The 14,280-nt window shown below is 40.0% G+C and overlaps 1 protein-coding gene across 1 annotated transcript in view; it reads right to left on the reverse strand.

Annotated features, from left to right (window-relative positions):
• LOC101650139 (disintegrin and metalloproteinase domain-containing protein 5-like) overlaps positions 1-14,280 on the reverse strand; it is a 98,460-nt gene that overhangs the window by 11,286 nt on the left and 72,894 nt on the right. Inside the window, exon 17 of the mRNA XM_045286862.1 lies at positions 6,421-6,471. Coding sequence (XP_045142797.1) covers positions 6,421-6,471 — 51 coding nt within the window. The remainder of the gene's footprint in view (positions 1-6,420; positions 6,472-14,280) is intronic.

Consider the following 14,280-nt stretch of genomic DNA (forward strand, 5'->3'; position numbering starts at 1 on the left):
CACTCAAAGCCTTGGCTCATCCCATGTTTAGAGACATTTTGTTACGTTTCATATCATTTAAGTGGACTTTAAATTTTGTTTCCTTACCTTCCTAGTAAATCTACTCCTGATAAATATCTCAACACAATGAATATGATTCCCAATTTCCCAAGATGATCAACAAGATAAGTATCCTGATACTTATCAGAGACTATCCAAGGAAATAACCGTGAACTTTTCGGGTTATCTGGAAGCTAGCAGCTCTGACTGCATAGGGGTATACCTAAGGAACAGAGGGGGAAATAGATGCTCTCTGCCTGCGGCTAAGATGCTGGACTGGCAAGAGCACTTGTCTTCAAGGGTTCAGTGGATGAGGATTTAGGTTGCTTTCTTCTAGACCTTTTTTGGATGCAGAATGGGGTAGATGACATGGGAGCTTGAGCTGAAAACACAGAGTACATCAGACATAAGATGAGTAGTTCAGGCAGTTGATGATTTATTACTTTAAAACCCTCAACGTAACAAGAGGTAGAGGAGAAAGCACATTTTTTCCATCTTGGTTTTGCCAGTTTTTTTATCTTCTTGGTCCTCTCCTCTCTCTTGGACTTAACATTTCACAGTTGGGAAGGATTGTTACTGTAGAGGAAAACATAAACAAACACACACATCAAAAACACAACACAAACAAAATGCCAATTACCCAATTTCCTTATCATTAAAAAAAAAAAGATCAAAGAAATGAAAATAATTTGCATAGAAATATCTTCTTAGAAAGTTTTGTAGTAAAAGTGACTTTTTCGTCGCTCAGAATATCTTATGTGTTTATTTACTCATGTCTTGTACCTAAGCAGGAACCTAGTGGTGTCGTGGTTACTTGGGGGTGCTAACTATAAGGGCAACAGTTCAAAACGCCAGTCATTCCTTGGGAGAAAATGGGCTCTACCCTCCTGGAAAGAGTTACAGTTTCAGAGAGCCATGGACCTCATTCTACCCTGCCTTATGGGGCTGCTAGGAGTTGGCAGTGAGTAAGGGTGAGTTAAAGAAGCCTTGTACACATGTAAAAGTTGAGCATTGGGTAAGGAAGAATAGATGCATTTCAATTGTGGTGCTAGAGAAGAATATTGAAAGTATCATGAACTGCTAAAATGACAACATGATCTAACTTGGAACAAATATGGCCAGAGTCCTCCTTAGAAGCAAGAATTTCCGGGCTTCTTCCTTATTTCAAACATTTTGTCAGGAGAGTCCAGTCCCTGGAGAAGGATATCGTGCTTGGTGAAGTGCAGGGTAACCAAAGATGAGGAAGACCCTCAAGGAAATGGATTGACACCCTGACTGCAACAATGGGCTCAGGCATCAGAAACATTGTGAGGATGGCAAAGGACCATGCATTGTCTCACTTTGCTGCGCATAAGGCTGTTATGGGTGAGAACTGACTGGATGGCACCTAACAATTCTCTTCCTGGTGAGAGATCCGAGCTTATGCATATTGATTTTCCTTTGTAAGTGACTGGTTTTTGGTTTTGTTTCCTTAGCTGCTGTCATGATTCTCTCCTTTTCTTGATATTAGAATATTTGACTGATGTGTTGTTTTTCCTTTGGTGTCTATACTGCTTAGGGTTCTAGATATTGTCTGGTTTCCCAGATATTGTCTCCTCTTTCATGCTGGTAAGGAAAGTTTATTCCAAACGTAACTCTATTAATTTCTCTGAGGTTTTCGTTTGTTTCTGTTCTGGAATCCCAATGAGATGTAAGTTCTTCCTCTTGAGAGTGTCCCAAAGGGTTCTTAGGCTTTCTTCGGGTGCCTTTGCTCCCTTTATTGACTCTTCTTCTCATAGATTGGAATGAAAGGGTTTATCTTCAAGCTTACTACTTCAACTTTCATATACCTTCATTATATTATTCTGTGTTAATGTATAATTCTGAGACCTTGTTATTCACCTTATGGAATTCTATTGGGTTTTTGTGCTGCGGAAATTCTAGTTTTGATTATCATTCTCTCTTTAGTTCTCAGGTACTCATTGTTGAAAGTACATGAACAACATTCTTTCTGGTAGGTTCAGAGCCTTCATTGAAAAATTCCTGTGGATGCGGTGGTTTTTCACTTCTTGTTTTCTCATGTGCACTGAGACTGACAACTGTCTTCAAGGCAGCATGATGTACCTGTTAGAGTTAGAAGGGTTGCTGTGTCTTGTGGGGTTAGTCATATCTGTCGAGCGGTAACAAAAAAGAATTTCAAATAAATTTCAAAATATATGGAGGAAGAGGGAGAATGAAGACAAAAGAGAAAGAAAAATTGAAAGGCAATCTAAGCAAAATAGAAAAGAAAAAAATATGAATCTGATAAAAGTAAAGGAAAAGGGGGAAAGTAATTATTTTAAAAAGAGAGGAAAAGAAATGGGGGAGAGGGTGTTTGGATGAATTCTTCCCTCAGGTCCACAGTGCAGAGACACACAGGACCTAACAATGGATGCTAGGATCTAACCACCTGGAGCCTTGCCAATGGCCAGAGCCCAATAGATGGAGTAAGAACACTGGATGCTTTAGAGTGGGTCTGTCCCATCTCACACACCTCCCTTCTCTACTTGCAATCTCTGCAATATGGTTTTGGTTTACTTCGTTTTCTAACCTTTTTCTGAGACCACAGGCCACCTGGTATTTCTCTTGTGCCAATTTTTTTCTGGTTGCTGAAGGGGGTCTACTTGTGTGGATGTTTGTTTAATCATCCATCTTGTCCTGAATTCCCTTCTATTCTGTTTCATTGGTCTACTTGTCATTTTGAAGATCCTAGATCATCTTAATTATTTCATGAAAAATGTTGATAGCTTGTAGTGAAACTTTTCTGAACTTACTCTATTATCTTCTAGGTTATCTTGACTATTCCATTTCCATTTGAATTTTATATTCAGATTGCAATTTTTCAATGAGAAAAAAGTTGAACTTAGAATTTTAGGTTTACATTGTGTATATACATACACTAACTTAGGAAGAATTTATAACTTAAAAATATTGAACATACGATTCTACATTGATTTAGATCTTCTTAAAATACTATATTCTGTATTTGATATGTTGAGTTATTGTATATTCATTGGGTATATAATTATATGTGAATATATATATAATTATATGTGAATATATATATATAATTATATGTGAATATATATATGATTATATGTGAATATATATAATTATATGTGAATATATATATAATTATATGTGAATATATATATATATTATATGTGAATATATATATATATATTTATATGTGAATATATATATATATATATATATATATATTCATGGAAAGCTGATATATACGGGCATAAAATATTGCTTGTTTGGTCCTGTGCCATCTCCATGCACTTTGCTATATTTGATCCATTGTGGTGGCTATTGTATCAATCCATCTCATTGAGGGCTTCCTTCATGTCTGACCCTCTGTCTTGACAAAGCATGATGTCCCTTTCTAGAGATTGATCTTTCTTGATGACAGGTACAAAGTATATATATAAATATATCAGTAAAGACACATACAAATATATGAAAGACTCACTCGAGTTAAACAATAGACAGCTCTATATGCAGATCAATACCAATATTGACCATTTAGGATTATGGGGCAATATTTACCAAAAGACATAAAAAAATTATTAAATGCAAAATTCATGATCTGTTCTGTAAGCCTTTAATCAATTCACTATAAAAAGTTGAGAAAAAGAATAAAAACTTGGGACTAACCAAGTGTGTCATTTGAACCCAAGGTCTCTGTCCTGAGAAAGTCCTAGAGAGAAGAGAATAACCTACACCATTGAAGACAGAGAGACACTATGGCACATGACAGTGTGCCAAAAGCACAATTAGCAACTGCATGAATGGAAGGAACCAAACTACTGAATGGTGTATTGCCAGTTCATGGAGACAGATAGCTGTGTTCCTTTGGATAGAAGATTTTCCAAAAGAATAGGGTGCCTCCCCTACTACAGAGTATGGTGTCCCTCAATGAACCATGGTACTGGAGACACAGTGCAGGAACAGTGCACAGTCTGGTCCCATCATGCTGGGGTGAGGAACTAAAAACATGCAGCAGAGCAGCAGGGGAAGCAAAGCGATGAACCCCCAGGAGAATACAAAAAATAGACTTTGGAGACAAAGTGTTGCACCCCATCAGACTCTACTGGTAAACACTCATAAAGGCCAACAAATAGACCTTGAACTATTTATAGGCCTTTCCATTTTTGTCAGTGGCTTCCTTTTTGCTGTAATTTTGGTTTTGGTTTTGGTTGTTGTTTTTTGTTGTATTGGTTTTTGCTTCCTTTGTGGTTTTATATGGTTTTGCTTGGTTTTTACACTTATTAGTGTATCTGCATGTATATCTAGATAAGATAGGTGGGTTAAATAATTCAGAGATGAAAAAACGGGACCAATGGATCTGGGGGGAGGTGGGAGAAAGAAAGGGGTGGGGGGAACCAACCCAGGGACAAGGAAACAACAAGTGAACTAAAATCAACGGAAGGAAGGTCATAGGATGCCTAGTGGGGCTTAATCAAGGGCAATGTAGCAGCGAGGAATTACTAAACCCGAATGAAAGCTGAACATATTGGTGGGACAAGAGGAAAGTAAAAGGAAATAGAGGAAATAGAGGAAAGAACTAGAAGGCAAAGGAAATTTATAGAGGCCTAAATACAGGCATGTATATATATATATGGGGAACAGAGCTATGTACTCATATCTATATGCTAGGAATTAAGGTTGCAGATGAACATTGGGCCTCGTCTCAAGTACTCCATCAACACAAGAACATTTTGTTCTAACAATTTGAATTCTGTGATGCTCAACTTCCCAACACAATTGCTGAAGACAAAGTGGGTGCATAAGCAAATGTGGTGAAGAAAGCTGATGGTGCCTGGTTATCAAAAGATATAGAGTCTGGGGTTTTAAAGGCTTGAAGATAAACAATTGGCCATCTAGCTGAGAAACAACAAAGCCCATATGGAAGAAGCACACCAGCCTGTGTGATCATGAGGTGTCAGTGGGATTAGGTATCAGGGATCTAAGACCCAGAACAAAATCATACCCAAGGTGAATTGGAGGGTGTGGGAGGGAGCATGGAGTGGAGACCCAATGCCCATCTGTAGACAATTGGAAATCCCCTCACAGAGAGGCCACAGGGAAGAGATGAGCCAGTCAGAGTACAGAATAGCACCGATGAAACACACAACTTTCCTCTAGTTCCTTGGTGCTTCCTTCCCCCCACTATCATGACCTCAATTCTACCTTACAAATCAGATTAGACCAAAGCATGCACAATGCTACAGATAAGAGGCCACACAACAGAGGGAAACCACAATAGATAAACCCCTCAGGGCCAACAATGAGAGTAGAGATACCAGGAAGATTAGGGGAGGGTGGGGGGAGGAAGGGGGAATAAATCACAAGGATCAATCTATAACCCCCTCCCAGGAAGACAAATAATGAAAAAGTGGGTGAAGGGCAATGGAAGATAATTTAAGCTATGAAAATAATAATCTATAACTTATCAAGGGCACATGAGGGAGGACCAGTGAGGGAGGGAGGTGGGAGAAATGAGAAGCTGATATCAGGGGCTCAAGTGAAAAGAGAGTGCTTTGAAAATGATGATGGTGGCATATGTGCAAATTTGATTGACACACTGGAGAAATGTATGGATTGTGATAAGAGATGTAAGAGCCACCAATAAAAGTTTTGTTGTTTTTTTTAAATAAGGTGCCTATATGACACTTCTGAGCCTGGTGGCAGTAGTCCTGAGAGAGGGTCTGGAGGGCAGACATGGTCAAGAACAAACTAAGAGAGCTGTCTTGGTTGGAAAATATCCAGGCAGAAAAAACTGTCTTGTCTCTTAAATAATATTCTCTTACTTGTCAGTTGATCTTGACAGTAAGTTGTAGCCTGTTACTCCCTGATAAGCTACATAATCGTAGGTATAGTTTCTGTGCTCTATGTGGAACATATCAAAATAAGTAGTGCAATGATGAGGATGACTGGTGTTAGAAACCTTGAAAAAGTTGGAGAGTATGGATGTATGTCTGATCTTCACTTCACAGGAATCAGGTTAGTGATGACAGTGAATTTTTCTCCTCCTGAATTTACCTGACAATAACAGATAGTAAAATGATCAATACTTCTTTGCAGTGTTTTAAAAAAATTCCTTCGACTTAGGTGTTCATAGATGCTAGCATGGGCACACAAAAAGGCTTCTTTCAGGATAGGTTATAGAGAAGAGGGTGAAACCCTATAAAGTCAAGTTTTATTATTTATTATTGTAGGTATGCCTACAATTATGGGGAACATTTTTGTTCTAAACTGAAAACTGTTAACTGCTTCCAGATAAATTCAAAGACATCCAATTGCAAAATTATTAATCTCATTGTTCTTCCTGACAGTAAGATATTTGATGCTCACCTTGTACTGAGGGATAACTTGCTGCTACTGCTGTTCTCTTCCGTCAGAGATCTATAAAATTAATAAAAATTATTTTTAAGTGGAGGAAACTTAAAATATTCAATAATTAAATGACTTCATGGATAATGGTATTTAAAGAAACCATCATTCAAATGAATGAAATGTCTCATTCCATAAAATGAAATAAAACCAAATGTGCATCATTTCAATATTGAAACAAAATCTATTAGTCACCTTTCTTTCATTTGTTTACTTTAAATTTTATTTAGCTATAATGAACATATTATACAATTCAGTACTTCAATCATATCAAGAAGGGCTGCATAATTATTGCCACAATCAATTTAGGGTATTTTTCTTCTTTCTTTTAACCACTGATGTTGACACCCCATTTCCCCCACCCTCCCCTTCTGAGCCCAAGTAGTCATTAATCCAGCTACTGTCTTCAGAATTCCACTCATCCAGGTTTCCCTATGTAGATTGACCTACAAGACAGTGGCAGACAACCAAGAAGGGCCTCAGTACAATGACCAAATAAAACAGTTCAAGACCTCAGTCTAAGAGTGAGCATGTAGAATAGATTCACACTGGATTAAATTACAAGGTACTGGACTTCTGGGAAGATGCTGACTGAGTAACACATACCACAGAGACCACACAGAAATCAGCACAGGAGAATTACTAAGAAGGAAATTCTACACAACTTGGTCACAGGAGGAGCATCATAAAGATAAGTAGGCACAGATCCACTAGGTTTTGAAGAGCTGGGGCTTTTGGCTTACCTCAGTGGAGGCCAGCTAAGGTTTGACGATAGCCCTGCCACTCTCTCGGCCAAAGCCAGGAACATATGGAGCTGGCACAGGGACTTTATCTCAACACAGCCACAGCTTTTTGCTGCCTTGGGCCAGGGCTTAAACCCTCAGGGATGGGGCTCAGCTATATTGTTACTTTGGTTTCTCTCTCTTCTCTCTCTCTCCCACCAGTTTCAGACACCTCAGGGCAGGGTTACCTTGGGTCAGTGTTTAAACCCCTCCAGCCCCATGGTCAGGGATCAGAGCTCAGCTATATTGTTACTTTGTTTCCTTCTCTTCTCTGTCCCTCTGCAGTCTCAGCTGGCTTAGTTTTTTTTCTCTTTTTTTTTCCACTTCCCCTTTCTCTCACACACCACAGGCAATCACTAGAACACTCCCCTTAGCCTAGGGCATTTATGCCTGCCCTCCACGCATCTGGGAGATCTCCATTCTCTGCAGCATAACCTGAGGCTGGGGAAAGCCATCCCATCCTCTACCAGAGGATATATCATGCCCACCTACTATTGGGAGAAATCCTGCTCACGTTGCTCTGGGGGAAATTCCTCCCATCCACCCTCTGCAGTGCTTAACACGTGGCTGGGGAAATCCCACACACCTTCTTTGGGGGAAATCCTGCCTGTGTGGCTCTGGGAGCACCCACCAGTCCTCTGTGGCTCTATGTGACTGAGGGAACTTCCTCCCGCCTGCCGTAGTGCCTCACACAGCCTAAAGCAGCTCAGCAAACACTCACCAACATTTCATGCTGCTGCAGGAACCTCTGCCCAACCTCCACAGCAATCTACCTGACCAGGGAAATTCCACCCACCATTCACAGTGCACTGCACTAAAGTGGGCAACCCACCAGCCTTATGTGGCACTCCCATGGCAGCAGGCACCTCCGCACGCCTTCTGCGGTGCCCCAGCTGATGTGGGCCACACCATCACGGCTTTCTGTATGATCACCGAGTACAGCACCATCCTCGTGGGCCCCAAAACACCCAACCAGTATCCCCTGAGAGGACCATCCAACTTGCCCTCCAAGTAAAAAAATAATGGTTGACTAGAGAAAGAGTGAAGACATGGGAGGATACAGTGGTAGGCCAATTCCATAGTGAAATTAGCTACAGGCAGTTCAAAGAGAATTCCTATGAGTCTCCCAGAGTCAGTGCTCTTCCATTCCCTGGAAAATGGCAACAGGTTCCCTTTAAAACAACATAACGCAAACAGCAAACAGCCCCAACAACCTCAATGAAATAACAGGAGAAACAAAAGGCAATGACAGAAGATATCCTGAACTTAACAATGTGCATAGAAGAAGCAGACATTGATCTGCCACAGAAAGACATTTTCCAAATGCTGCTTGGAGTCATACAGGATATGAGGGAAACAACACAGAAAAAAGGATGAAGGGATAGAGGAGATAAAGACTTTACACCAAAAGAAAATGCAAGAGCTTAGGGAAGAGATACCAAAAACCAGTAGCAAACTCACGGACTTCACCAATCAACTGGAGGAGGCAGAGAACTGCAGCAGTGACCTAGAGGACAGCTAAGCTGACTTTAACAAATGAGAACAAAAACCTAATAAAATCATCAGAGAATCTGAAGAAAACCTAAGAGCTATGTCTGATGCTATGAATAAGAATAACATCAGAATAATTGGATTACTGGAGGAGGACACAACAAAGAAGTCATCTGCAACAGTAATCTGAGAATTTGTAGAGGAAAACTTCCCCAACTTAATGAAAACCAGGCAACCATTCAGGAAGCTGAAAGAACACTAGCTAGACTGAGTCCCAAGAAGAAGTCACCAAGTCACATAATAGTTAAACTATCCAGCTTTGAAGAAAAGGAGAAATTCATGAGAGCAGCTGGGGAAAAACAAGCAATCACATATAAAGGTTCCCAAATAAGAATACACTCAGATCTATCAGTAGACACTATGAAGAAGAGGAGAGAGTGATGTAACATATTCCATAAATTGAAGGAAAATAGCACAAACCCAAGAATACTATAACCACCCAAATTATCTAGCAAGATAGATGGAGAAGTAAGAGTCTTCACAGACAAGGAAAAACTCAACGAATATGTTAGATGAAACCCAGGCCTACAAAAGATCCTTGCCGACCCAATATGGGAAGAAGAACAGCACTCACCAAGCATAAATTTAGACTGCCACCTAGAACAACCTCACCCAGAGGGCAACAAAGAGAAAATAGACCCCAAGATAGCATTGGCTTAAGTGTGGAAATAAGTCAAAAAGGAAACACACACACGCGTGTGCACGCACAACACACTGATAAGAAAGGGAGGTAGGAAAACACCCAACACAAAAGGTATAAGATGGCATCACTGAGTCCACAGATGGAGATAATAACCCTCAATATCAATGGACTGAACTCAGACATTAAAAGATTGAGGCTAGCAGACCTCGCTTAGAAACACAATCCATCAATCTGCTGCTTGCAAGAGACACATCTCAAGACTACAGACAAAAATAGGCTGAGAATCAAAGGCTGGAGAAAAGTATACCAAGCAAACAGCAATTCAAAAAAAGCAGAGGTTGAGATCCTAATCTTGGATAAAATTGACTTCAAAGTGCAAACCATAAAAAGAGATACAGAGGAACACTGTATAATGCTCAAAGAAATGGTAGACAAAGAACTACTAAGCATTATAAACATATATTCCCCGAATGAGAAACCCTCTGAATACGTCAACCAAAAGCTCCAAAAGATGGAAAAAGAAATCACAGCCCCAAGAATTATAGTAGGTGACTTCAATACACCGCTCTCTGAGAAAGAAAGATCACAGGGAAAGAAACGTAGCAAGGAGGCTAGAGATTTAAACTAAGGTGACCAGACGTCCCACATTTGACAGGACAATCCTAATTTTTAACAATTTTTCCTGCGTCCCGCGGCGTTTTTAAAAAGTGCCGATTTTTGGAAAGAATGCACAACAAGCTAGGGTATATGGTTTTCGGCTGCCATGAGGCTATTTCACCAGAATATGAGTTTTATCAATGGTGTCCCACTTTTGTCCCACTTTACCAATGTTAAAATCTGGTCACCTTAATTTAAACACTACAACTAGACAATTTGACATGATAGATATTTACAAAGCTCTTCATCCAAATACAAAAAAGTTCAGTCTTTTCAAGCCCACTTGCCACATATTCAAAGACAGACCACGTGCTGGAGCATAAGGTGAATCTGCATAAATTTAAGCACATTGATATCATACAGACATCTCTCTAACCACTGTGCCATAAGGCTGGAAATAAACAAAAGGAAGATGAAGAAAACAAGGCCAAACAATTGGAGGATGAATAACTCTATTGCCAAAAGGAGTGTGTACTGGAAATGAAATTAGAAATTTCTAGAAACCAATAAAAATGAGAACACGACATACAAGAACTTATGGGACCCAGCAAAGGCAGTTATCAGAGGAAGTTTCATAGTAATAAATTCACACATGAAAAAGAAATAAAGACTTATTATTGATATGCTGGCACAAAACTTACATCAATTAGAGCAGAGTCAACAGAACAAGCCTACTAATAGCAAAAGAAAAGAAATAATAAAGATCAGGGTTGACATTCAGGAGAGGGAAAATAAGAATACAATGGAAAAAAATAATTCTGCTAAAAGTTTGTTTTTTAAAGGATAAACACTGGCAAACCTAACCAAAGAAAGGAGGGAGCAAATTTCAATAGCAAGGATGAGTGATGAAAGAGAGGACATTACAACAGACCCTAATGAAATCAAAAGGATAATTACAAAGTACTATGAAGGACTGTACTCCAATGAATTCAACAACTTGGAAGACATGGACAAATTCTTGGTAAAAACAATCCCTCCCCAGACTATCCCAGTTGGATGTCAAGAATCTCAACAGATGCATAGCAATAGAAGAAATAGACAAGGTTATCAAGGGATTACCAACAAAAAAATCACCCATAGCAGACGGTTTCACAGGAGAATTGTAATAAGCATTCAGGGAAGAACTGACACCAATCCTACACAAATTCTTCCAGAACATAGAAAAAGACAGCAAACTGCCAAACTTCTTCTATGAAGCTAGTATAACTCTGATCCCCCCCCAAAAAAAAATAAAAAAAAAAAACTCTGATCCCAAAACTGGGCAAAAATCCCACAAGAATCAAGAACTACAGACCAATATCCCTAATGAACATCGATGTAAAAATCCCTAACAAAATACTGGCCAATAGAATACAAAAGTATATAAAACAAATAATTTACCATGAGCAAGTGGGACTCATACCAGGGATACAGGGATGGTTCAACATATAAAACACCATTAGTATCATTCACCACATTGACGTGAAAAATTGTAAGAACCACATGATAATATCAATAGATGCAGGAAAAGCATTTGACAACACCCAACACCATTTCCAGTTTAAGACACTTAAGAAGATAGTAATGGAAGGAAAGTTCCTCAAGACAATACAAGCTATATATGAAAAAGCAACAGCCAACATGGTCAATGGAGAAAAGACTAACACAATCCCACTGAAAAAAGGGACCAGACAAGGATGCCCCATGTCCCCACTCTTATTAAACATTGTGCTGAATGTTTTAGCTAACAACATAAGGCAAAGGAAAGACACCAAAGGTATGCACCTGAGGAAGGCAGAGGTGAAACTATTGTTATTTGCAGATGATATGATTTTATATATGGAAAATCCCAAAAGTTCCAGAAGCAGAGTACTGGAAGCAATAGAGGAGTATGGCAGAGTGACAGGATAAAAGATCAACAAACAGAAGTCTATCAGACTGCAATACACATCAGTTAAGCAAACAGAAGAGGAAATAAAAAACGTGGTATCATTTACCTGACTTTAGCACATATAAAGCCACAGTGGTCAAAACCACATGGTACTGGTATAATGACATACTCACACCAATGGAAAAAGAACTGAAAACCCAGAAATAAAATCATCAGCATACAGACAACTGATCTTTGATAAGGTCCCCAAAAATATCAAATGGGAAGCAGATGCCCTCTTCAACAAATGGTACTGGAAAAAATGGATATCTACCTGCACAAAAATGAAGCAAGATCCTCATCTCACTCCATGCACAAGAATTAACTCAAGGTGGATCCCAGACCTCAAGGTAAAACTCCAAACTATTAGGGCAATCAATGAGGGAATTGGGCCAAACCTGAGAACATTGGCACAGGGAATACATAGGCTATCAGAAACAGGGAAGGACACAAATACATATGAGTCACAAATTGACAAGTGGGATAGACTGAAGATAAAACACCTGAGTCCATCGAAAGAATTCACCAAGAGAGTAATAAGAGAGCCTTTGGGAATGACACATTAGATAAAGGTCTTATTACTAAAATCTACAATACTCCGCTAGCTTCCAAAAAGAAAAGGAGCACAAAAAACTAATTGCCCACTGAAGAGGTAAGCAAAGGACCTGAACAGAAGTTTCACAAGGGCAGAAATCCGAATGACTAATAAACATATGAGAAAATGTTCCTGATTATTAGCCATAAGAGAAATACAAATTAAAACAACAGTGAGATACCACTTAACACTCTCAAAGATAGCCCAATTCAAACAATCAGAAAGCAACAGGTGTTGGAGAGGCTGTGGTGAGATAGAAACTCTCATCCAGTGCTGGTGGACCTGTAGGTATGTACCGCCACTATGGAAATCAATTTGGCGATATCTAAAACAGATGGAAATTGAGCTACCATACGACACAGCAATCCCCCTACTGGGCATATACCCAGAAGACTCAAGAAACAAACTACAGCCAATAATCTGTGCTCCACTGTTCATCGCAGCACAGTTCACAATTGCAAGGAGTTGGAAACAACCCAAATTTCCATCAACAGAGGAATGGATTAAAAAACTGTGCTACATACATACAATGGAGTACGACACATCCTAAAAAGCACTGATGAACACATGAAGCATATTGACACATGGGAAGAACTGGAGGAAATTATGCTAAGCGAAGTAAGCCAAGCACAAAAGGATAAGTACAATATGAGTCCACTAAGGTAAGCTGAAAAAAAAAAATGCAAAAGGGTCATAGGGAAAAAGCTACTGTATACAAACATTCCTGGGGTGAGGTCCAGGTCCTTTGGCATGGGCCAGACCAAATCAATGGATACATATAGTAGCCAACTGAAAAGGAGGGGAGAGGGGAGGGAAAAAAAGACACGGGTAGTGGGGGAACAGGGCACTAGCCCACCCAAGGGGAGGATATTGTTTATATCTCCACAGGAAAAGAGGGACCAGACTTCAACCCAGTGCTCCAAGATGTGAATGCAACATACCAGCATGAAGCAGGGAACCAGTAGAGAGGTCTGAGAGGCCAGCCTCAATCCCAACTACGTGTACAGCCCTCTCACCCACCAACACACTCCCCCACCCCCCGAAGAATTGACTTCAGAGGACAGCACTGAAGCTACAGCTCAGGGAGAGGGACATGTGTGATCAGAGCACAGAGTAGCAAATGAAGGGGGAGGAAGAGAGAGTGGAGTAAATCCTGGCCCACCAAGCCTTGAGGATGATATCCCTGCTCAGAGCAGCCAATGCACAGAGAGGACCATGCGGGCCAGCCACACTAGGAGACACAACATCTCTCACTGACCCATAGCCCTACAGGGGACAACACTGGAGACATAGTGTGGGAATTGTGCCTGAATTGACCCCACCACACTGAAGCAAAACACTAAGGGCAAGCAACAGAACAGCCAGGGGAGCAGAGCAAGGAAGTCCCAAAGGAATACCAAAAATAGACTTTGGTGCCAGAGTGTGTCACCCAATCAGACTCGACCTGAAAACATTCCTAAACATCAACACGCAGATCTTGAATTATTTACAGGTTTCTCTCTTTTTTGTCATTAGTTTGTTGCTTTTGTTTTGCTTTTGTTTGTTTCTTTGTTTTGCTCTCTCTTGTTTTTTGTGCATATTATTATCTCTGCAGGTCTATCTAGATAAGATAGGCGGGATAAACAATCTGGAGGAGAAAACAACAGGACCGGCATCGATGGTTCCGGGGGACGTGGGAGAGGGG

This window comes from Echinops telfairi, unplaced genomic scaffold (assembly GCF_000313985.2).
Source record: "Echinops telfairi isolate 266 unplaced genomic scaffold, ASM31398v2 ScPeMD7_9;HRSCAF=40, whole genome shotgun sequence".
NCBI lineage: Eukaryota > Metazoa > Chordata > Mammalia > Afrosoricida > Tenrecidae > Echinops > Echinops telfairi.